The sequence below is a fragment of the Schistocerca americana genome, chromosome 3, assembly GCF_021461395.2.
Source record: "Schistocerca americana isolate TAMUIC-IGC-003095 chromosome 3, iqSchAmer2.1, whole genome shotgun sequence".
Lineage (NCBI taxonomy): Eukaryota > Metazoa > Arthropoda > Insecta > Orthoptera > Acrididae > Schistocerca > Schistocerca americana.
This window is the reverse complement of record NC_060121.1, coordinates 408,593,635-408,619,713: the sequence shown is the minus strand read 5'-3', so window position 1 is coordinate 408,619,713 and position 26,079 is coordinate 408,593,635. Positions and strand designations below refer to the sequence as shown.

The following is a 26,079-nucleotide window of genomic DNA, read 5'->3' as shown; positions in this document are numbered from 1 at the left end:
CAGGTTTATTGGCATTTATGGAAAGAAAAACACTCTTACTCTCATGCGGTCAGCAAACTTCATGTAACATTTTGTGTGTGTAATGGGCCTTACTACGCCGCAAATCATTCTAATGAATTAATTAAGCTGCTTTACAGTGTTGCTAGGCAATGTAATCATCAACGCGATAAGTGTCTCAATTAAAACTGGACCTTGATATTTTGAATAAACTTTCAGTTAATTTTTTGTCCAAATCAGCACTTGTCTCAAAATTAATTTCCAACTTCGAGCATAAGTCCAAATGCATTTGCAACTATTGTACTCGATTTACTGGATGGCTCGATTACGCAATGGCGTGTAACGTATTTCAAATTGAGAGCGCAGGTTTGAGTTTTCCCTAATGCGCTAAATGACTCTTTTGTTATAACGTGATGTGTGTATCTCACATAAAGTTTAAATGAAACTCGATTTACTCTCCATTTCGGTCAAGATCACAAAATAAAATTTACCACATAGGTCAGCGAACTGTACACGTGCGCTTTTAGCATTCTAAGTGATAACTCGTCTCAGAGTAAAAAGCTGCACATAAATTCACACTTTGTTTTATACATACAAAATTCAAAACACCTTTATATTATACAAATAAATTATGGCATGTAATTATTAACTAAACATTTCTGATTCTGAATAAACTTCAAGAATTTATATTTCATAATCAATAAAATTTTATCGCCTGAGAGAAATTATTAGTTTGCTAAAACGGATTCATATTGCAGTCAACTCGTGTCTGGACAATGATGTCACGAATTGACACTTGCTTGGAATGAACGAAATACCTGTACTGAAAAATATTGTCTATTGAGTAATTTACTGACTCTTATAACAAATTTGGTACCTCTTGCATCGCTACAGCGGGGTGCGCTGCTTATATAAAATGAATTTTGTGGGTTAGTTAAGTTTTCACAGTTTATTTATACACTTAGACATATTTACTTACTTTGACACACACAAACAGTAAATGAGTATGCATAATATAATGGTAACAAAAAAAATAGTCTCACTTTACGTAAAAATTCACGACATTTTTAGGCTACACGTGCAGTATACCAAAAAATGCAGTGTCTGATTTGCAAGTACAGTACAAAGAATTTCGTATTGTACTTATGCCTCCAGGTGGCACCATTGCGTAATTTCCAGGTTAAGACAGTATGTATAGCTGTAAAGTGCTCATTATACAAAGACAGTGCATCATAAAGTTTTATTGGTGAAAGAAATAGCGATTAACAGCATAGTTTGGTGACCGTACAACCCTTGCGGTGACCCCAGAACCCTTTCCATATGTTCACTATGTCACTTAAAGCTATGTTTACACCTCAGACCAGGTATTACACACACATTTTACATACGTAAGTATGGTAACTTTGAAGTTCTGGATCTTGGTAGCAGATAATGATACAGAAAAAAGTTTCAAGGGTCCCCGAGAACATCACGCTAGGAACACATGATAAAAATTTTGACGACTTGCTGTGAACAGAAATTACAGACGTGGCCATCCCCACACTTGGTACATAAGATACCCAAAAATAATGGAGTTATGAGCACCTGAAAAATTGCATTTTTGCATGTGGCTTTTTGGAACATATTGGTACTGTACACTGTCATGCATGGATTGATACGAAATGTTGAAATGAAAATGTTTTTTGCCCCTGAAAGCTATTATATCAGGGCTGGTTTAAGGCAGAAGTGACACAAACCACCTCTTGGCACGCCAAACTGAGAGGGGCACCAGAGTTGTAACAGCTGTGAGATTTCTATACAGAACTTATCACAATTAGCAGCGAAAACAAATGTGGATGAGAGTATATGAGGGGATTTGGTGGCACCAAATGATAAGTCACTTGTGTGGAAAAATGGTATCGATCTGGCCCTGCAGTAGAAAGATAACCTGCACCTGGGACCATACACCATTTTAGTGCACTTAATGGTAGATGACATATGGTGGATCAAGAGATTTGATTGCGACCTTTGCCTGTCCCTCATCTGCAGTCCACTCAGAGTATAGATAGGTGGCAGTATCTTGACACTTTGCCAGAAGTGACAGGTATGACTGTTATCAATGTTGCATTATTTCAACATTGCCACCTTGCCGGAAACATGAGAGCTTGTCATCAGAATAATGTATTTTTATGTTTAGAATTTAGTGCTGTGTATGTGTGTTTTTTAACTGAGCACATAAACATTTTAAGAAATAGTGTAGCATTACATAGTAAACCCAACCATTTTCCAGTCTGTTGTCAATTTTTACCTGCACTAGCAAAAAGATACTGTAGTTGACAAAATGGTTGAAGCTACATATCTCTGACGACTTCCAAACAATGCTGGAAGAGTTCAGCATATTTTATTTATATGTTCCGTGATTATAATTGTGAACTGTGACTAAGGTGTGGAATGGATCAGCTTGTTTATAAATATAGCACATTTTTCCAGTGAAAAAAGGGCAAGATGATGATCATTTACATGTTTCCTTCCCAATAATTTTAAGCTACCCATAGTTTTTTACGTAGTGGTTTATGCTAGTCTGCCAGAATTTTTTTTGTTGAGTGGATGATGATGTCAGGAGTATATGCTTTTAGCTCATATTTGAAATGTTTCATAATAGATTCTTCGCTTTTTAATGGAGTACATACAGGTCTTTATTGGGTAGATTTATGAAGCTTTCTTAGAGAGCTTACCTTAATTAAAATACTAGTCAATCAGAGGAACTTAAATTACACTTTAAAGCACAGTGGTGGAAGTTTATAGCCTTGATAAGATAGAGACTGTCAGGCAGTGGCCATTCTATATTAGTTTCTCTCAATGATTACTACTCTAATCATCTGAATTATTTGGTGTCATTTGAGGTGTGTTATGTACTTTGTTCCTGATCACAGTTTGCTAGTTGACTCACTTTCAGTCACAGAAATTCTCTCTCTTGTCTCAAGAAGCAACATAGCTGTAGGAAACCCAGAAGGTCAGTGTAATATCAAAAGAAATGCCTCCCACAGGTGAGAGTATTAAAAACCTAATGATAAACTGCCGAAGCATTTGCAGCAAAGTGTGAGTTTGTAGTGCTCATGAAAAGCAGTGAAGCTCACATAATACCAGATACAGAAAGCTGCTTGAAATCTGAAACTGATAGCAGTGAGATTTTTGGAGAAAATTTAAGTGTATATTGAAAGAATAGATAAGTGGGAAATGGGGGTGGAGTATTTGTCACAGTAGACAAGAAACTCAAGTCTACCGATATAGAAATTTAAACTGCATGTGAGATTGTTTGGGCAAAACTCAGTCTCAGGGATGGGCATAAAATCATAATTGGCTCATCTCCTGGTGTAACTGAAAATTTTAGAGAAAACCTCAGTTCATTTATACATACGTTTCCCAGTCGTACTGTAATCATCAGTGGAAATTTTAATCATCCAACAAGTAATTGGGAAAATTGCAGTTCTGTTAGTGGTGGGCATAAGACATCCTGTGAAACTACTAAATACCTTCTCTGAAGACTACGTAGAACAGATAGTTGGAAACCCCACTCATGATGGAAATATATTGGATCTAATGGCAACAAATGGGCCAGACCCATTTGATGATGTCAGCATCGAAACTGGTATCAGTGACAGTGATGCAGTTGAGGCAACAATGATTACCGAAGTACAAAGGACAACTAAAACAAGCAGAAAGACATATATGTTCAGTAAACTAGATAAAAAATCAGTGGTGTCATATCTCAAAGAGGAACACCATCAACACAGGGCACGAACATTTAGAGGAACTCTGACTCAAGTTTAAAAGAATAGTTGACTATGCATTTGATAGATATGTACACGGTAGAACAGTTCATAATGAGAGGTAACCTCCATAGTATACAGTCACTGTAAAGAAACTTCTGAAGAAACTGAGATTACTGCATAATAGGTGTAAAGAGATTACTGCATAATAGGTGTAAAACAAAATGTAGGGCTAGAGATAGAGATATACTGAATGAAATGCATTTGGCTGTCGAGAGCAGTGTCTGATGCCTTCAATTACTACTGTAGCAGAATATTGTCAAATGATCTTTCACACAACCCAAAGAAATTTTGGTCGTATGTAAAGGCTGCTTGTTAATGGTACCAAAGTTAATGTCCAGTCCCTAGTGAATGAGACAGGAACTGAAATGGAGGGTAGCAAAGGAAAAGCTGAAATGCTTAAATGTAACACTGAAAAGTATTAGTGTCTGTGGAGTTGAGAAACACCGGAAATTGTTAAAATTGAACAAAGCTCCAGGGCCCAATGGAATCCCTCGAACAAAAAACTGAAGGCACAGGTCACACCTGTCTGCAAACAGGGTGGTAGAAGTGATCCACAAAGCTATTGTCCAATATCCTTGACATCTATTTGTTGTAGAATCTTAGAACATATTCTGAGCTCAAACATAATGAGGTATCTTGATCAGGATGACCACCTAAATGCCAGCCAACATGGATTTTGAAAACATCGATCACGTGAAACTCAACTCGCACTTTTCTCACATGACATACTAAGCTTTGGATCAAGGCAATCAGGTAGATGCTGTATTTCTTGACTTCCAAAAATCATTTGACTCTGTACCATATCTATGCTTATTATCAAAAGTATGGTCATATGGGGTATCAAGTGAAATTTGTGACTGGATTGAGGACTTTTTGGTAGGGAGGACCCATCATGTTATCTTGGGTGGAGAGTCATCGTCAGATGTAGAAGTAACTTCAGATGTTCCCCAGGGAAGTGTGTTGGGATCCTTGCTGTTCATTTTGTATATTAATGACCTTGCGGACAATATTAATAGTAAAATCAGGATTTTTCAGGATAAAGCAGTTATCTATAATGAAGTACTATGTGAAAGAAGTTGTGTGAATATTCAGTCAGATCTTGATAAGATGTCAAAGTGGTGCAGAGATTAGCAACTTTCTTTAAATGTTTGGAAATGTAAAATTTTGCGCTTCACAAAAAAAAAGTAATATCCTATGATTATAATATTAATGAATCACTGTTGGAATCAGCGAACTCATACAAATATCTGGGTGTAACACTTTGTAGGGGTATGAAATGGAATGATCATGTAGTTTCAGTCGTGGGTAAAGCAGGAGGTAGACATCAGTTTATTGGTAGAATACTGAGGAAGTGCAATCAGTCTACAAAGTAGATTGCTTACAAATCACTCATCTGAGTGGTTTAGAATACTGCTGAAGTGTGTGGGATGCATCTCAGACAGGCCTAATGGGGGACATTGAACGTATACAGAAGAGGACAACACGAATGGTCACAGGTTTGTTTAATCCATGAGAGAGTGACTCAGAGATACTGATGGATACTCTAGGAATATACTACAACCCCCTACATATTGTTCCCAGAGGGATCGTGAGGATAAGATTAGAATAATTATTGCATGCATTCAAACAATCCTCCTCCTCATTCTCCATACTTGAATGGAACAGGTAGAAACACTAATAACTGGAACAATGGGATGTATGCTCTGCAATGGAAATGACAAGTAGTGGTAAAGGGTACTGTCCACCACACGCAGTACTGTGGCTTACAGAGTATCTATGTAGATGTAGATATGTAGATATAGATGAATCTCACAGTGGTTGACAGTGTATAGATGCAGATGCAGATGCAGATGTGTCACACCATGGGATGTTACAGACATTGCCACGACTGACCCAGCACCAAAAATGATAGAACAATGATGTCACTGAGCATCACAAAATCAAGAAACTCAGAAATATGAGAGGGCTTATAAATTGTTTCCACCAGTCCTTCACCCAATAACAAGGACGTGACGACAACCAGTGAACCTAATCTTCAAGTGTTAACTCTGCAAATGTATTTAGAAGTACATGTACAAAATCACAGGTGTGGTGCTAATTAAGATTTTTTTGGGAAGGACAGGACAGAAGCTTCAGGGTAACTTTACCCTAGGAGTATTGAGAAACTTCTTTACACCCCCCCCTCCCCCCGCCCCCCATCCATCCGCCCCTTCTGCCCAACGCATACACACATTATTTGATTTCAAATCTTAAGGATATTTGAAACTTCCTGGCAGATTAAAACTGTGTGCCAGACTGAGACTTGAACTCAGGACCTTTGCCTTTGGCAGGCAAGTGCTCTACCAATTGAGCTACCCAAGCGTAACTCATGACCCGTCCTCACACCCTTAATTACACCAGTACCTCGCCTCCTACCTTCCTGTGAGGACAGGTCAGGTTGAGTAGCTCAGTTGGTAAAGCACTTGCCTGTGAAAGGCAAAGGTCCTGAGTTTGAGTGTCGGTCTGGCACACAGTTTTAATCTACCAGGAAGTGTCGTATCAGCACACACTCCGCTGCAGAGTGAAAATTTCATTAACGATATTTGATTATTAAGATTTACCAAATTGTGTAGTTATTCTTGGGTTGCGATGTCAGGTGCCAGCATGTATCTCTGGTATAAGGCAATGCCTTAATTGTCTCTCCTTTGTAACAATTAAAGAGTTCTACCAGGTGTGTTAATCCTGAGAAGGACATGCTGGTTTATTTTATACACCAGACTCACCTTTCACCCTCTATCAGTAAAAGGCTAAGTTTTATAGCTATCTAATGGTGGATTCCTTTCTAGTCATTGTTTAGCTTATGTTTAACTATGTCAGAGTGATTGCAGCATCAACAGATCAAGGACAATGATAAAGTTACTTCTGGAACTGCAACAGTGGTGAACTCTATTCACCACATGCCTGGTCTTTACATACTATATCAAATTGTCAATATTATCTCTTCTATGTTTACACAAAGTGGTGTGCTTTAAAGGCGGTTGTTTCAGAAACATCCATTATTATTCTTCATTAGCTGCTGACAAAAGTTTGTGTTTCTGATTGTAGGGAAAAACTACTTGATGGAGGAGGAATTGGAGTGGATTCTTTTAGAGGTGCTTGCAGGAGCAGATGATGGGGTAGATGTCAAGCATTTTTTTTCTGATGGAGAAAATGAAACAATATTACTGAGTGATCATGACAGTGACTCTGAAATTGAATATGGTAGCACGAGGTATTATGAGGAAATCGAATCATTCCGTAAAATCATCAGTATTGATATGCTAGATGAGATTGTGCACTTTATAAATGTATTCATTCACAGAAAAAGGCAAGAAGAAAATTATTCTAGAGACAGGGTTGACAGTTTGTAATGAAATTTGTACAATATTAGGTATTCTTTATTTGATTGGAAACCACATAAATGTACTGAAACTTTGGTCAAATGGGAGAACAGGAATGATTGTTTTGAGATCCTGCATGCATTAGAAGAGTTTTTTTTTTTCTTCTCAGCTGTATTAGATTTGATGATAAAGAAACTGGGGACGTGAGATATGAAACAGATAGGTTAGCAGCTGTTAGGAGCTTTCTGGATGCATTTGTGAAAAACTACACGAATAGTTACAATCTTTTAGTACAATTATTTAGTATTAACAAGAGAGGTATTAGAAGCTTTCAGAGGTCGTTGCAGGTTCATAATTATATTCCCAACAAATGAGCTAAATATGGCATCATAGTATTTTCTATATGATGCTAAGTCACTGGTTTGTTGGAAGTGTATTGTGGCAAACAGCCTGAAGGACAGTTTTGTGTTTCTAATAAACCATTCGATGTTGTGTGTAGACTTACCAATCCAATAAAAGGCACAAATAGAAATATGACTACAGATAATTCGTATACTAGCTGTCTGCTGGCTCTAAATGAAATACTGCCTGAGAATTTGGTTCGGGGGCTTTTGGATACCAGAAAGATGTTACTATGGTATCATATTTACCTAAATGTAGCAAATCTGTTGTACTCATTTCTACAATGCACAATTAAGGGATAGTAGATGAGGCCACTAAGAAACTTTACCACTAGACTATAATTAGGCCTATACAAAGGGTGGGGGCTTTCTCTGTTGACCAAATGTACAATAAATATTGAGTAATGTGAATGACAAGAAGATGGACAATGGCTATACGGCACCATTGTTGAACGTGGCTGATATCGACGTGCAAGTGTTATTTCAAGAAAATGAAAAGAGCAAGAAATGTCCACATTTAGTTTTTCTGTAGAACCTTTTTTTTCAGCTTGGGAAACCACATCTTATCGAAAGAGCCGCAATACCAAATTTACCAGCTGATGTTAGCATGTATCTGCATTGTTACAAAGTTCAAGACATGCATATAAAACAGCAACCAATGCAAGTAAATTATTGCTATGTAACAAATTAGCATCTGTAACATGTATGGAAGTATTGTTAAGCATAAGTCTAAATGTTACTTGCAATTGCCATATGGTGTAATGTAAATGACTGCAATAAATGATAAAGCATACATGATGATCATGCTTCTGTAACATTAAGGAGTGCGCCTGCTCTAGGGTTAAATGTGATGGTTCTTATCCAGCTCAGTTTAGTAATACTTAATATATTAAATGTATCAATTGCAATATGAGCATTTCACTATAAACAGATCATGTATCTATTATTATAGAAGGAATGTGGGTCTGTAATTAAGTCTTACTCACAAAATTTCATTACAAGAATGCCAGGCTTTGGCAGATTATTATTCATATGTTAACACAGCTAAAAGTGGTCAAATTAGTTATCCTTTCCACCCATCATGAGTAGCAGCTAAGTCCCAGTTGTCATGCTGGACATGTCAACATTCTTCGAATGCTCCCATTATAGCCTGCATTCACCCACACCACAAGCAATGATGGAGGTGCATTACGAGTCAGTGCTATGTATTAACTAGAGAAGCAGAGCTGTAGAAGGTGCTAACTATCTCTACAACTCAGCAGTTATGAAACCTATTCTCAACATCAGCCATAACAATTTCCATTTTTACAGATTGTCCAAAATTTGTATTTGCTGATCTCGTAGGAAACGGTGCAACCTACTGCAACTAGTTGGCCTAGTTCAGAGCATGTTATGGGCACTATTGTAGCTCATAATATTACCCATGAAATCACTGATGACATACACAGGTTAGGTCTAGCTTGCTTACATCGTGCTACATGAGGCCACATTGTTCCAAAAGCCATGCCACATTCAAGGTGTAATCACCCGTATCTTCAGGTTTAGGAATGCGTTTTAAAATCTCCCAGTAGTCTGCATGGTCAGTGACATCTGACTAACGATAAATGCTCCCATGTGACACAAATTAATCATCCGTCAGTTTTGGCGACTGTGGAGATATTGTTAAAACCTAACCCCCAGATTAGATTCTCCTGATGTAACATATTTCTAGAAGACAGGGTTGAAACTATGGCATACCAGCAATAAATGGCACTGCACATGCTATGAACATCCCTGCTCGAGCTTCACGTGTGAAAGTACCAGGTACCTCATTTGCAGTCCTGTCATTCTGCTGTCCGTAACATTTATTCATATTAACTCATGTGTGGCATGAAGTCTTCTCACAAACGCAATCAACCATATGCCAACTGTAATTCTGATGGTACAGCATGAGTCTGCCTGGCAACAGACTGAAATGATATGGCTGTTTTTCATTAACAGAAGACTAAAACCTTGTACTGTTAAACAGCTTTTGCCCACAAAGGTATTTTCATTTTATCAAGGAAGCTAAGGTGTGTACATCTGTAACTGTTCTCCATCTATTAGTGTAATATATGTGTGGGAAGGGTTGAGATACCCCTAGGGGTTGGATCATTATTCATCCTGATCACTGTGATGGCAAATTTGGATCCTGTGCTCCAAATAGAAGGGTGAAACAAAGAGAACTTGTTGTGGCTGACCGGGAGTGTTATTTAGCACAAGTAAAGGCAAAATGATCAACTTCCCTTGCCAGCTTACTGGACATAGGACTAGTTCATTGATGCCTTGGAGAAATCAGCTTCTACAACCATTCCAAGGAAAACTATTCAATTTGTTTTGAGATTAGCATTATTTAAATGTACCTAAGTGGTCATTGAAACAGGGCGAAAGTGATTCCTGGCTATTGTTCTGTGTGTTGTTAGCCTGTAGTACTAACATGATAGACAGGAGACAAAACGAGTTTTGGAAATTAAAAATGTTGGAAAGACTGCTGCATGCTGAGTTGAAGGCTTTAAGGATACTATCAGCCCACCATCTGTTAAACCTCAAGGAATTTCATTACCTCACAGTGAGGGATCACTTTCTGTGCATCACCATAATAATAATAATAATAATAATAATAATAATAATAATAATGATAATGATAATGATGATAATTGATTACACGGACCCTTTCTTAGTGAACAATTGGTCAAGGATTCGTTTTATTGAGAAATATTTCGATTCTTTTCAGGCAAATCGGTTGGTTGTCAGGTCTCTGAGCGAGTGTCATCTCAATTACAATGGCTGGGCGGGGCGTGTTGTACGCTGGTATAACAAGGCCTTTCGGCCCACGGAGGTTCGTAAGAAGCAGTTGTACCTTTATGGCAATACAAATATTGGCAAGTCGACGTTAATTGCATCACCATAATAATAATAATAATAATTCCCGTGGAGGCGCGGGAAAAGAATAGGCCTCCGGTATGTTCTGCCAGTCGTAAAAGGCGACGAAAAGAACAAACCACTAATAGGGCTAACCCCCCCCTTTTAGTGTGATTAGTTGGTTCAGGACAGAACTAAAGAAGCCTCGGACAAGTGCCGTCATGGTCAGGGACGACGCTTGAACCCTATGCCCCCCCACAATGGTAACGACACTGCTAGCCAACTGGAAAATGATTCAAATCCAAATAGAGGTGTTTTGCAGGATATGCTTCCTGCAACCACCCTAGAAGGAAAACAAAGACAGAGGATGAGATGGTCAGATGAAGTTAATCGACACCTCATGTTCTGTTATTACCAAGCAACAAACCTAGGAACCAACACAACTGGATACAGATCACAAGTATACACAACATTTATTACCAGATACCCAGAATTAAAATTTTTAACGGAACAACGACTAGCTGATCAGATCCGTGTAATAATCAAAAATAACAGGATACCCCAGTCAAAATTAGAAAACATCAAACAACAAGTACAACAAATACTGGAACAAAATAATGTGCAATCAGAAGAAGAAGAAAATACAGTAATGGACTCAAACATCCCAGAGCAAACAAACAAAGAACAACACGCATCAATTATACAGTCAGAGGAAAACGAAATCTTAAGACAGCCACCAGAACAAGCACAAATAGAACACGAAGTGACACACATGTTAGATATAGAAGAAAAATTTCAGCTGACATATATAGAATACAAAGACACAAATACAGACATTAGACCAGTCTTGCATAGATCGCCAAATAACCCACAAGTCGAAACAACAATAAAAACTATCAACACAATCATACACAACAAAATAAATGAAAACACAACTGTGGAAGAGTTACAACTACTGGTTTATATAGGAGCACTCACTACACTAAATATACACACTAGGCAGAGATCAGAACCAACCAACACACAGAAGAAACCCACAAAACCAGCATGGCAACACAGGCTACAGATCAGAATAGAAAAACTGAGAAAAGACATTGGACGGCTAACACAATTTATAAGAAATGAAATGTCAGAAAAAAAACGAAAAAGGTTAGGTAAAATCTCACAACAAGAAGTGATAGAGCAATTAGATGAAAAGAAGCAGAAATTACAAGCATTGGCCAAACGACTTAGAAGATACAAAAAAAGTGAAAATAGAAGGAAACAAAACCAAACATTCAACACAAACCAAAAGAAATTTTACCAGACAATAGATAACACACACATTAAAATAGACAATCCACCAAACATAACAGACATGGAACACTTCTGGAGCAACATATGGTCAAACCCGGTACAACATAACAGGCATGCACGGTGGATACAAGCAGAAACAGACACATACAAGATGATACCACAAATGCCTGAAGTGATAATTTTGCAACATGAAGTCACCCAAGCAATTAATTCTACTCGCAATTGGAAAGCCCCTGGAAAAGATAAAATAGCAAATTTCTGGCTAAAGAAATTCACCTCAACACATTCACATCTAACTAAATTATTTAACAGTTACATTGCAGACCCATACACATTCCCTGATACACTTACACATGGAATAACTTATCTGAAACCTAAAGATCAAGCAGACACAGCAAACCCAGCTAAATATCGCCCCATAACATGCCTACCAACAATATACAAAATATTAACTTCAGTCATTACACAGAAATTAATGACACATACAACACAGAACAAAATTATAAATGAAGAACAAAAAGGCTGTTGCAAAGGAGCACGAGGATGTAAAGAGCAACTGATAATAGATGCAGAGGTGACATATCAAGCTAAAACTAAACAAAGGTCGCTACACTATGCATACATTGATTACCAAAAAGCTTTTGATAGTGTACCCCACTCATGGTTACTACAAATATTGGAAATATACAAAGTAGATCCTAAATTGATACAGTTCCTAAACATAGTAATGAAAAATTGGAAAACCACACTTAATATCCAAACAAATTCAAATAATATCACATCACAGCCAATACAGATTAAGTGTGGAATATACCAAGGAGACTCGTTAAGTCCTTTCTGGTTCTGCCTTGCTCTGAACCCACTATCCAACATGCTAAATAATACAAATTATGGATACAATATTACTGGAACATACCCACACAAAATCACACATCTGCTATACATGGATGATCTAAAACTACTGGCAGCAACAAATCAACAACTCAACCAATTACTAAAGATAACAGAAGTATTCAGCAATGATATAAATATGGCTTTTGGAACAGACAAATGTCAGAAAAATAGCATAGTCAAGGGAAAACACACTAAACAAGAAGATTACATATTGGATAACCACAGCGACTGCATAGAAGTGATGGAAAAAAAACAGATGCCTATAAATATCTAGGGTACAGACAAAAAATAGGAATAGATAATACAAATATTAAAGAAGAACTAAAAGAAAAATATAGACAAAGACTAACAAAAATACTGGAAACAGAATTGACAGCAAGAAACAAGACAAAAGCTATAAATACTTATGCTATACCAATATTGACCTACTCATTTGGAGTAGTGAAATGGAGTAACACAGACCTAGAAGCACTCAATACACTTACACGATCACAATGCCACAAATATAGAATACATCACATACATTCACCAACTGAAAGATTCACATTAAGCAGAAAGGAAGGAGGAAGGGGATTTATCGACATAAAAAACATACATTATGGACAGGTAGACAATTTAAGAAAATTCTTTATAGAACGAGCAGAAACTAGCAAAATACACAAAGCAATCACTCATATAAATACATCGGCTACACCACTGCAATTTCATAACCACTTCTACAATCCTTTAGATCACATAACATCAACAGATACGAAGAAAGTAAATTGGAAAAAGAAAACACTACATGGCAAGCACCCGTATCATCTAACACAGCCACACATCGATCAAGACGCATCCAACACATGGCTAAGAAAAGGCAATATATACAGTGAGACGGAAGGATTCATGATTGCAATACAGGATCAAACAATAAACACCAGATATTACAGTAAGCATATTATTAAAGGTCCCAATACCACAACAGATAAATGCAGACTTCGCAAACAACAAATAGAAACAGTAGATCACATCACAAGTGGATGTACAATACTAGCAAATACAGAATACCCCAGAAGACATGACAATGTAGCAAAAATAATACATCAACAGCTTGCCTTACAACATAAACTTATAAAACAACACGTTCCCACATACAAGTATGAACCACAAAATGTACTGGAGAATGATGAATACAAATTATACTGGAACAGAACCATTATAACAGATAAAACACCACCACATAACAAACCTGACATCATACTCACCAATAAAAAGAAGAAATTAACACAACTAATCGAAATATCCATACCCAATACAACAAATATACAAAAGAAAACGGGAGAAAAAAGTGAAAAATACATCCAACTGGCTGAGGAAGTCAAGGACATGTGGCATCAAGATAAAGTTGACATTATACCAATTATACTATCAACTACAGGAGTCATACCACACAATATCCACCAGTACATCAATGCAATACAGCTACATCCAAACTTATATATACAACTACAGAAATCCGTAATTATTGATACATGTTCAATTACCCGAAAGTTCCTAAATGCAATATAACATATACCGTACAGTTAAAAGGAAGTCACGCTTGATCAAGGTCCGCGTCACTTTCCATTTTTGACCAGACGTAACGTCTGAGAAAAGAAAGAAATAATAATAGACATACTGGCCACATTAATCCAATGCTGTTTCCTCAAGACTTTTGTCTTCAATATCTCAGTAATAGTAGAAAAAGTTATGGTGATGGGAAGTAGTATTGGTTTAGTTTTAATGGTGTGTTTTGTATCATTAGATGCCAATTTATAGGAAAAAAGTTGATTGATTATATTAAGAATTAAAATGAGCACAACCTATGATTAAACTATAGGTAACAGGCTACAAAAAGAATCATCCAATTTCAAAACATCATAACTGTTATGTTAGTTGAGATATGTGCATGAACAATGTTCTGTCAGAAAGAGCAAACTCTCGAGTTTCATGTGGTTCCCACTAGGTAGCAGCATTGTGTGCTCTCTTCAGTTCTGGTAAAAATGGTGTTGGGGCAACAGAAAGCATTTTGTGTACTACGTTTGCACAGCGCAGATCAGTAATAATTGTTCACCACGACTTTCGTACTAGGTAGGGTGTGGATCCCCCTACAGCACAGAATGTTAGATGATGGCATGAGCAGTTCCGAGAAACAGGTTGTTTGTGTAAAGGAAAATCGCCTGGCCATCCCCGAGTATCTGACAGACGGGTCGAACGCATCTGGCATAACTTCACAAGGTGTCTGCAGAAATCTGTTTGCTGTACAGCTCGACAGCTCAACATGCACCTGATGTCCATCCATACATGTCCATGGATAAGTTTATTAGCTTCTTGTACCTGCACATACATCAGTAACTGGACAGTACTACAGGGATGTCCTGAAAACATCGCAAGTCCATATCAGATGCAAAAGACCACATTTCCATGAAGCAGGCTGGATGCTGCACCACGATAATGCGTGGCTGCATATTATCAATGTTGTTGCTGAATATCTTGCAAAAATCAATGTGAAGTGCATCCCTCACCCTCCCTACAGTCCGGATTTAGCCACATGTGACTTTTTTCTATTCCCTAACATGAAGACATGTCTTTGTGGGAGGCATTATCAATCATCAGAAGCAGTGGTGAAGGCTGAGGAAGCGATTTTGAAGGACCTCTCAAAAAATGGTTTCCAGTGTGTATTTGAAGACTGGGAACACTGGGGCAAGTGCATCACACTCTTCTCAAGATGATGATATAATTTTTAATGCCTTGCTGGCTAAGAAAAATTAGGAAAGCATCTCCATTCAGAACAATGCTGATAGAATATTCATGTGTTTTCAGAATGTCTTTCTTTACTATTTTAATGCATCATTCCTAAAAGATGTACAAACTGTAAAACCTAACAACAATAGGCAATGAGTAACTAAAGGCATAAAAATTTCCAGTGAAAGAAACAGATTTCTGCAGTATTGTTGTAAAAAATATAGTTACCCAAGAATTTGAAGATTATTCTAAGCCTAAAAATCTATGGTAAAGTAGTCAGAGAGGAAAAATTATGTGGAATATCTAACAATAAGATCCATGTACAGTGTTATGAAGAAAGAAACTTCTAGCTCAATACCAAAAAAAGAGAATGTATCATTAACACCAGAGTGCTCAAAAGTCACAGACCTAAAATTAGTCATGACAAAATTCAATGAATACTTCATTTCACTAGCCGAAGACCTCATTCAAGTAAACTGTAAAGGATCAGTCAATAGCAGTCAATAGCAGAAAGTTCTATGAAAAGACTTTGAGTGGTTCGTCAGAAACAAACTCATTATAAATACTAAAAAAGCTGTGTGTCAACTTTAGTTTATTTCCTCCATCTAATCAACTGTCTGTTGCCTAGAAAATGTGTCACAAAATTTTGGGGTCTGTGGGTTCAGCAAGATTTAAAGTGAGGCACACATAAAATAACTTGTCTAGGAAACTCTCATCTGTGTGCAATGTGCTATGGTCTAAGAATATTAAAGTCAACAACAAGCAAAACAACATTACTGCTGGCATACTATGTGCAGTTCCACTCACTGCTTTGACATGGGATCATTTTCTTGGGACATTCAACTCACAGTATAAAGGTTTTTAGAATGCAAAAAAAAAAAAAAAAAAAACCTCTAAGAATAATTTATGATTTTAAAAAGATGGAGCCCTGTAAATATTATTTTACTGAGCTTGGTGTTCTGAATGTTCCAAGATTATTATTAGTTTATGAAATTATCTTGTTCACTAGAGGCTACCTCTTGAAAACAAGCTACCCTCTACAGAACAAAAACGTACACTACTATTGTACTGGAGGGAAATCAAATATACATAAAAAATATCACAGAACAACAGCCTATCAGAGGAGTGTAATTAACATTGATGTAATGCTACAGAATAATATACCAGAAGAAATAAAAATTGCTACATATCCAGTATTGAAAATTAAACAAAATGCAATGTTTCTATGCTGTAGGGCCTAAAAGAATTTCTGGATATGCAACAAAAAAAGTTACTTAAAAATTAAATTTTAAGAATAGGTACCTAATTTTAATTTGCTTACTATTTGCTAATTCTATGTATTATTGCAAATTTTCTTTGATTTGGCCAGTATCAACTGTACAATTTGTGCTGTGTAAATGAAACCGAACCTGTACAGAGCCAATAACATGGGAAATCAAAAGAATTAGATAGTTCTTCTCAGTTGGCATTAGGAGGAAGTCAGAATAATAATTCATGAAATTTTCCATATTTTTGGTTTTGGTTAATCTCTATAAAGACAAGTACTAATAAAATATATTTCTATATCTAGGTTAATACATTTCCTAGAAGAAGCTGTCACATGGACCTCTGATGCAAGGCAGAGACTTTCCTATAGCCGTGGAGAAGTGAATCAGCTGTTGCACAACTGGAATCCACCTCAAAGTATTAAATTGGATGCAGCCGTTTATTCAGAGTGCTCAGATAAGAATGATGGAATCAAAGAAGGCCAGAGAGTCGAGGAAACATGTAATTCATCAAAGAAAACTAAGAACAAAACAAAAAATGTAGTTGGTAGAAGCAGTGCTTGCCTCAAGTCAACGCAAGGGGAGACAATAGGTAAAAAAAGTGTTTCAATACACTCACAGTCAAAAGAATTTACTTCATCAACTGGGAATTCAAACATGTTGCACAAAGGCATTCAAGAGAAAGACAGAATGACTGAAAATTTGTCGCCATCAGCATCTGAATCAAAAGATCCTTTAAGAAAGAAAATGCTTGTGAAATTCAGACAAAATCCATTAGTACCAAGGACAACTTATCAGAGTGATTATTCAACATTAAAACCGACAACATATTCAAAACAATTGCAAAATGCAAATAGTATTAATATAACAGCCAGAAATTCTCAAGTAAAGGAAAAGATCAGTGAAAGTTTGACAGGTGTGAAAAGTGAGAGTACTAGAAAATATATAAATGAGAAACATGGAAATAGACAGACAGAGAATGGGAAATTGAAAGAATTGAACACAGTTGGTGATAAACTAGAAAACAACAAAGTGAAACCAATGTATTTGACCTTAGAGGAAGCTGTAGAGAAATTGAACATTTGCTCCACTTCCTCAGAACTGGTTCGTAACTTCGGGTTACATTATAGTTTCTTGCACAATATAGAAGAGAAGAGGGATCATCCAGCTGCTGCACAGAATGCTGCTGCTTCAGCGGCATTTCTGAAATTGTTTTCAGAGCTGGTAAGTTTATACATTTATGGTAATGTAAAACAACTTAATATATCATTTTAGTGTTTGAAATAGTATTTATATTCAATTATTATAGTTTAAGAATTTTAAAAAGACAAGATTAATGGAAAAATAGTTTTGTTTGTTTGTTTGTTTTGTTGCTGTTGTAGCGATTGAAGAATTGCAGATGCAGCATTTAATACACCATACTGCAAGATGTTTAATACTTTGCAGGTTCAGGAGACCACTAAAATTCTGTACAGTGGTGGCAGCTTTGCCATGTAGCTTTGAGAATTCAGTTATTTTGAATAAGATGCATAATACAGCATCTTACTAGAAGCACAAAATAGTTTTCCACACTAGCAATTGATAATGGAGACTCCAGGTTGGAGTGTCAACAGTGTAAGGAAAAGGATGGATTGCCACTCACCATAAAGATGACACGTTGAGCTGCTGACAGACATAACAAAAAAACTGTTACAACACGCGTGTGCAGAATCATTCACTTAAGCAATTACACTTCAAATACACAACTGTCGCCTCTGGCAGCTCAGACCAGAGTGCAACCGTTACATGAGGAGGGACTGGGGAAGGGGAAGGGATGGCAGGGTATGGGTGGGGGAGAAGAGTGCTGTCTAGCAGTGTGTGCAGGGCTAATTGGAGGCACTGCTGTCTCAGGTGTCTCTGGACAAGTCTCATCGTAATGGCTCAGTTTGAAGTGGGACTCAACACTAAAGGCGATTTTACTCCAGTCAATGAGATTGCAGGCTAAAGATGTTTTTCGAGACGCCGTGGACTGCAGTGGGATACTAATGTGACTGTTTCCTGCCATATGGCCGGACAACCAGTCATGATGGTCTGGGGTGTGCCATTTCTTTTCAGAGCAGGACCTGTTTGGTTGTCTTCTGTGGCACACTTACAGCACTGTGGTAAGTTGACAATATTCTACACCCCGTTTTGTTGTCCTTCATGGCAAGCCAGCCTGGGGTTAAATTTGGCAAGATAATACCCACTTCCACATGGTGAGAGTTTTTACTGCTTGTCTCCGTGCTTGCCAAGCCCTACCTTGGCCAGCAAGATGGCCAGATTTCTCCCTAACTGAGAATGTTTGGAGCATTATTTGCAGGGCCCTCCAACCATCTCTAGATTTTGATAATCTAACTCACAACTTGGACAGAATAAATAATCCAATTTTTCTAAAACTGTAATCATTTGTTTGTCTGTACATGTACAGCACATATACCAATTTCCATTCCATTTGGATAATTCCCTTATTCTATGTCTCTTTTTTTGTGAAAGTGTATATTTTCTGTACACAAAGGATCAAAGGAATTAGTGCACGGTTGATGTGACATTTGTTTGTGCACAAGCTCCTGGAACACCTATGCAACACATCTATCCAACTGTATCAACATTGCTGAGATATAAGAGACTCTGTCTAGGCAAATCCAGGGTCTTCTTCACTACTGTCGTGAGCCTACTAACCAAACTAACAAAATCTGTAATAGATACAAAATTCACTCACCAAGTGGTGGCAGGCTCTTCCTTTCCCTTTAACCCTTCTGCTTGAAAAAGGAGCTGCTGTCTCAGAAAGCTTGCGCATTTCCATATCTGCAGCTGCCTTGAGAGTAGATTTGTTATCGATCCACGTTATATTTTCACACACTGATTATTTTCATTGAATAAAATCTGTAAGAGGTTAGTTACACTACTAGGGAAGGTATATACATCGAGGGATTTCGTATGACACAAGTTTGAAAAAGCAGTGTACCCACTTGTAATCATCCCTGTCCATTGAATCTACTCATAATAATTATCAGACAATGGTTACAAGTTTTGGAAAAGGTTGTTCTTTACTCGTTCGTAGAAGTTGGAGCAAACCTCTAGCTGATGCTATTTATAAAATGCCTTACTAAGAGTATGTCGTAATTGAATCAGTTGTATAGGATCAAGATACTCCTATTTCAAAAGCAAAGGCAGTTGGCAAATACCAGATTGATGGTGGTGTTATATTGCTGTCACTCGATCACCATGGGCGAGCAAATTATGTACTATGTGGCTCACATTTGTTTGTGGAAAGACAGGTGAATTTAAACATAAATAATCAGTCACTGTTACTCTGTCCTGTTCTTGTTGGCAATGTTCATATGGGGAACACAAAAAGGCTGGGCATCAGCAACACTATGTCTCCTCAGTCGGTAGCATCTGAGATGAAATCAGTATTTAAATCTCCACACAGTATGACTTCCTAGCCATCTCTAGTAAGTTTTATTAGTACCTTCTGTAACTGCTTAATTAAGTTGAAACCACTTCCTGCTACAGGCGTGCACTTTAGTCCTGTATAGTTCCAGTTCTACAAGGTGGGCGGGAAATAACTGTGTATTGAAACTTATGTATAACTTTTATCTTTGCACAGTTATTTATTTGAAATTAATACAGTATGTACTCAGTTTTATGGGAATATGTTTGCATATGTTTAGAGTCCATTAAATTTTGATGTAGCCACCTGTGATGTTGACCAGTGTCCTCAAACGACCTGGAATGGAATCCACACCTTTCCTGAGGAAGTTGTGTGGGATGTTGGTAAGAACTTCCAGAATCTCTGCTTCCAGTTCATCCCGTGGGCAAGGTTTCATCTGGTACGCCACCTCTTCTGCCATCTCCATAAAAAAAGGTCACAGGATGTCAGGTCTGGGCTTCTTGCAGGTCTCTCTTGAGGTCCACATCTCCCCAGCCAATGTCCTGGAAACTTCTCATCCAACTAGTTCTGCACATCACTTGCAAATTGCAAGTCTTGCTTGAAGATAATGTCTTTGGTATCCAGAACTGTGGGTCAAACATAACCCTGAAGCATTTGAAGGTTGTTGTTGTTGTGGTCTTCAGTCCTGAGACTGGTTTGATGCAGCTCTCCATGCTACTCTATCCTGTGCAAGCTTTTTCATCTCCCAGTACCTACTGCAACCTACATCCTTCTGAATCTGCTTAGTGTATTCATCTCTTGGTCTCCCTCTACGATTTTTACCCTCCACGCTGCCCTCCAATACTAAATTGGTGAACCCTTGATGCCTCAGAACGTGTCCTACCAACCAATCCCTTCTTCTGGTCAAGTTGTGCCACAAACTTCTCTTCTCCCCAATCCTATTCAATACTTCCTCATTAGTTATGTGATCTACCCATCTAATCTTCAGCATTCTTCTGTAGCACCACATTTCGAAAGCTTCTATTGTCTTCTTGTCCAAACTATTTATCGTCCATGTTTCACTTCCATACATGTCTACACTCCATACAAATACTTTCAGAAATGAGTTCCTGACACTTAAATCAATACTGGATGTTAACAAATTTCTCTTCTTCAGAAACGCTTTCCTTGCCATTGCCAGCTACGTTTTATATCCTCTCTACTTCGACCATCATCATTTGAAGGTAGTGTTCCCCATTCATTGCGTCATGTAGGAGATATGGGCCGATGACATTTGTAGCTGTTATTCCACACCACAGGGGCACTTTTTGATGAGAATGGATCTTTTTTACCTTAACTCCAGGATCCTGTTCATTAATGGTAGTTGTCCCGATTCATGAAACCTCCCACATAGAAAATGGCCTCATCACTCCACAGAATGTTGTGAAACAATTGAGGCCAATCTCTGTGCCAGTCCAAAATCAACTCCCCATACTCTATTCTGTGATAACAATCTTCTGGTGTCAGCTGCTGGACATAATGGGGTTTCAATTCTCAAAAGTCTGATTCTTAATGCAACATCTGATGCACATCGCACCTTGTGAGTCCACTCTCAAGGGCTGCTCTGGCATGTTGATTTCCCCAGGCTATAACTGAACATTGCACAATCATCACATTCTCAGGACACCAAGATGTGAATGGCCAACCTGTTTATGCTACATCCTATACTGAACCTCTGGTCATTGAGTTCATGGGTAAATTCTTTATTGTCTCCTGACGAGCTGTGGCATTCACCGTACACCACCATCTCTACTCCAGACCGAACGAATTCCACACCTCATAGTGTGGAGCAGTCTTTGCTCTGACTAGTGGCAAGAATAGGGATGCGGGGATAAAATATAATATATAATGAAACTGATTAAATAATTGTTGCTTGAACAAGTAAAAAAATTTGAAAGAATAATTGAAAGAAATTGGAAAGTACACACATCCTGAGTGAACTTTAACTGGCAGTAATATCAACAGACCTTCAATATACAATACATATAGTCAGCATTTAAATTTACGTACTTCTTTTTCTTGTTACTGCCATTGTGCATGGAACTTCATATGACAATACTGGTTCTGGATCGCCTGCTGTCTTCTCACACAAATTCTTGTTTGCTTCGATCCTCTTGATGCAGGATTCTCGGTGTGGGCGGAATGATGAACAGATGCGGTTATAAATGAACTGTCTCGCTAATAACTTTTATAACACTTCTTTAATGTCTGGTTAGCATACACATTTTTGAACAATATTAATACAGCAGAATTTGTAATACTTCTCCTGCTATCACTTATAGAGACATATAGGTGAATATATAGAAATTAATCAATTGAAGAACGTATCTCTATTTGTTTTGTTTGTGACCCATTAGTATCCCTGGTACAGAATAACTTATTATTTTACATATATCTTATATGTATAAAAAGAAAAGAACGAGATAAATAATATTAATAGTAATAATAATAGTAATAATAATAATAATAATAAAGATGCATTACAATTACCCCCCCCCTGCCCGCACTGTGCACTGACGTCATATGGAGGTGCACAGTGTCTGGGCTTCTTTCACTTTTCTATGGGTTGATAGCTCTGGCCGGTATGGGCATAGCCTTTATTTTTCAGCCATTGGAGTTATCCTGTATAGTTATCAATTTATACATACATGTCAGCTTTCCTTAACATATACGTACATACCTACACGTACATACATACATATATACATACATACATACATACATACATACATAAGTAAGTTTTCTTTCATAACAAACTGCTTGCTGTAACTGTGTAGTCTCATTATTGTCAGTCAGTATCTGCCCAGTGTTAAGCTTGCGGAGCATGTGTGCGCAGCTCTATGTCCATTACCGTCCCAGCTCGCTTTCACATGTTTAATACAAAGTCAGTGTCTCCATGTCGTGCATTCACAGTAGCCTCCACTGCACAAATTCGTGAAGCTCTTGCTCAGCGGCATGATCCTTTGTGAAATCTTCGATACGGTGAAAACTGGTTTCCATATCAGCAACCCGAGGAATTTATTTCACCTTGTCGCTCTCACTTATTCAGTGGCGACACCAGCTATACATCTGGCCTCTGTCGACAAAGTAAGTTCCTCACTGCTTGTACGGCATTGTCGAACATAGAAAATTCATGTTACACTAAGTATTGTCATGCTTAGTTATCACGTGCACACCCACATATCTCACACGCACACTTTTTTTTAAGCGGCTTTCGTACTGTTGCATTACACAAAATTTCTGTAGTGTCCTTTCCAAATCATAATATACTCTTAACAAAAAATACAAATACAACTATAAAAATAAACTTATTCTATTCATTTGCTGACATGCCATTATCATTACTTATACAGGGTGGTCCATTGATAGTGACCAGGCCAAATATCTCACGAAATAAGCATCAAACGAAAAAACTACAAAGGACGAAACTCGTCTAGCCTGAAGGGGGAAACCAGATGGCGCTGTGGTTGCCCCGCTAGATGGTGCTGCCATAGGTCAAACAGATCTGTTTGCGTTTTTTTAAAATAGGACTCCCCATTTTTTAATTACATATTAGTGTAGTACATAAAGAAATATGAATGTTTTAGTTGGACTGCTTTTTTCGCTTTGTGATAGATGGCACTGTAATAGTCACAAACGTATGAGTACGTGGTATCACGTAACATTCCGCCAGTGCGGACGGTATTTGACCCGTGATACATTACCCATGTTAAAATGGACCGTTTACCAACTGCGGAAAAGGTCGATATCGTGTTGATGTATGGCTATTGTGATCAAAATGCCCAACGGGTGTGTGCTATGTATGCTGCTCGGTATCCTGGACGACATCATTCAAGTGTCCGGACTGTTCGCCAGATAGTTATGTTATTTAAGGAAACAGGAAGTGTTCAGCCACATGTGAAACATCAACCAAGACCTGCAACAAATGATGATGGCCAAGTAGGTGTTTTAGCTGCTGCCGCAGCTAATCCGCGCATCATTAGCAGACAAATTGCGCTAGAATCTGGAATCTCAAAAACGTCGGTGTTGAGAATGCTACATTAACATTGATTGCACCCGTACCATATTTCTACGCACCAGGAATTGCATGGCGACATCTTTGAACGTCGTGTACAGTTCTGCCACTGGGCAGAAGAGAAATTATGGGACGATGACAGATTTTTTGCACGCGTTCTGTTTAGCGACGAAGCGTCATTCACCAACAGCGGTAACGTAAACCGGCATAATGTACACTATTGGGCAATGGAAAATCCACGATGGCTGCGACAAGTGGAACATCAGTGACCTTGGCGGGTTAATGAATGGAGCGGCATTATGGGAGGAAGGGTAATTGGCCCTCATTTTATCGATGGCAATCTAAATGGTGCAATGTATTCTGATTTACTATGTAATGTTCTACTGATGTTACTACAAGATGTTTCACTGCATGACAGAATGGCGATGTACTTCAAACATGATGGATGTCCTAAACATAGCTCGCGTGCGGTTGAAGCGGTATTGAATAGCGTATTTCATGACAGGTGGATTGGTCATCGAAGCACCGCACGTTCACCGGATCTGACGTCCCTGAATTTCTTTCTGTGGGGAAAGTTGAAGGATATTTGCTATGGTGATCCACTGACAATGCCTGACAACATGCGTCAGTGCATTGTCAATTCATGTGCGAACATTACGGAAGGCGAACTACTTGCTGTTGAGAGGAATGTCGTTACATGTATTGCCAAACGCATTGAGGTTGACGGACATCATTTTGAGCATTTATTGCATTAATGTGGTATTTACAGGTAATCACGCTGTAACAGCATGCATTCTCAGAAATGATAAGGTCACAAAGGTACATGTATCACATTGGAACTACCGAAACAAAATGTTCAAACTTACCAATGTTGTGTATTTTAATTTAAAAAACCTACCTGTTACCAACTGTTCATGTAAAATTGTGAGCCATATGTTTATGACTATTACAGCGCCGTCTATCATAAAGTGAAAAAAGTGGGCCAACTAAAACATTCATATTTCTTTACGTACTACTCGAATGTGTAATAAAAAATGGGGGTTCCTATTTAAAAAAACGCAGTTGATATCTGCTTGACCTATGGCAGTGCCATCTAGCGGGCCAACCATAGCGCCATCTGGTTTCCCCCTTCAAGCTAGACTAGTTTCGTTCTTTATAGTTTTTTCGTTTGACGCTTATTTCGTGAGATATTTGGCCCAGTCACCATCAGTGGACCACCCTGTATACATTATAATCTGATTGTTGTTTTGTTTTAGTACATTCTGTTAAATTATAATTTCATTACATTGTTCAGTTCCAATTATATGAGTATACTTTTTACTCTCATTTGGTTTTATACTCTTTACATAACATTCATACAATAATAGATTCTGTTATCTTTTATGGCATAAACTGACATACTTTTCATTTCAGTTTACAGTGACCTCTTGTCAGACCACATTTATCAATTTCAAAGAATTAAAGAAGTAAACAATTGTTGCTACAATAGATTCTATGCGCAGCTCAAGTAACTACGCATGGCCTCGCCTGTCTAGCATCCTCCAGAAAGGTTCTACACACTACAAGGTTGAAGGAGTTTCATGGAAAGTCATTTATGTGCTCAGTTCCATCTCGTTGCTGGTCTCAACTGTGTCCCCAAGAACAAATTAGTTTGTTGTTTATAAACACAACGCGAACCTGACGATACCAAATGTATTGAATACTTATTCAGTGTTTAAAGTGCAGCTCAATATTTACTTGTTATGTTCATTGTGTAAAGGATGAACAATTTCATATGCTGAGGTATACAGAGTTGTATCATGAATACTATATGTTATGTACAGTGAGCATAAAACAGTGTTTATACGAGTAACAACATGTATAAATATTTCAAAGTACATCAGATGTTTGATGCTTTCACGGTCGGTCGACGTTCACATTAGTCTGGTTTTGACCCCTTAATTATT

General features: G+C 37.8%; 1 protein-coding gene across 1 annotated transcript in view; it reads left to right on the top strand.

Moving 5' to 3' along the window:
• The window catches only part of LOC124605528, a 91,272-nt gene that overhangs the window by 36,648 nt on the left and 28,545 nt on the right, over window positions 1-26,079 (top strand). The window contains exon 2 of the mRNA XM_047137274.1: window positions 16,973-17,891. Coding sequence (XP_046993230.1) covers window positions 16,973-17,891 — 919 coding nt within the window. The remainder of the gene's footprint in view (window positions 1-16,972; window positions 17,892-26,079) is intronic.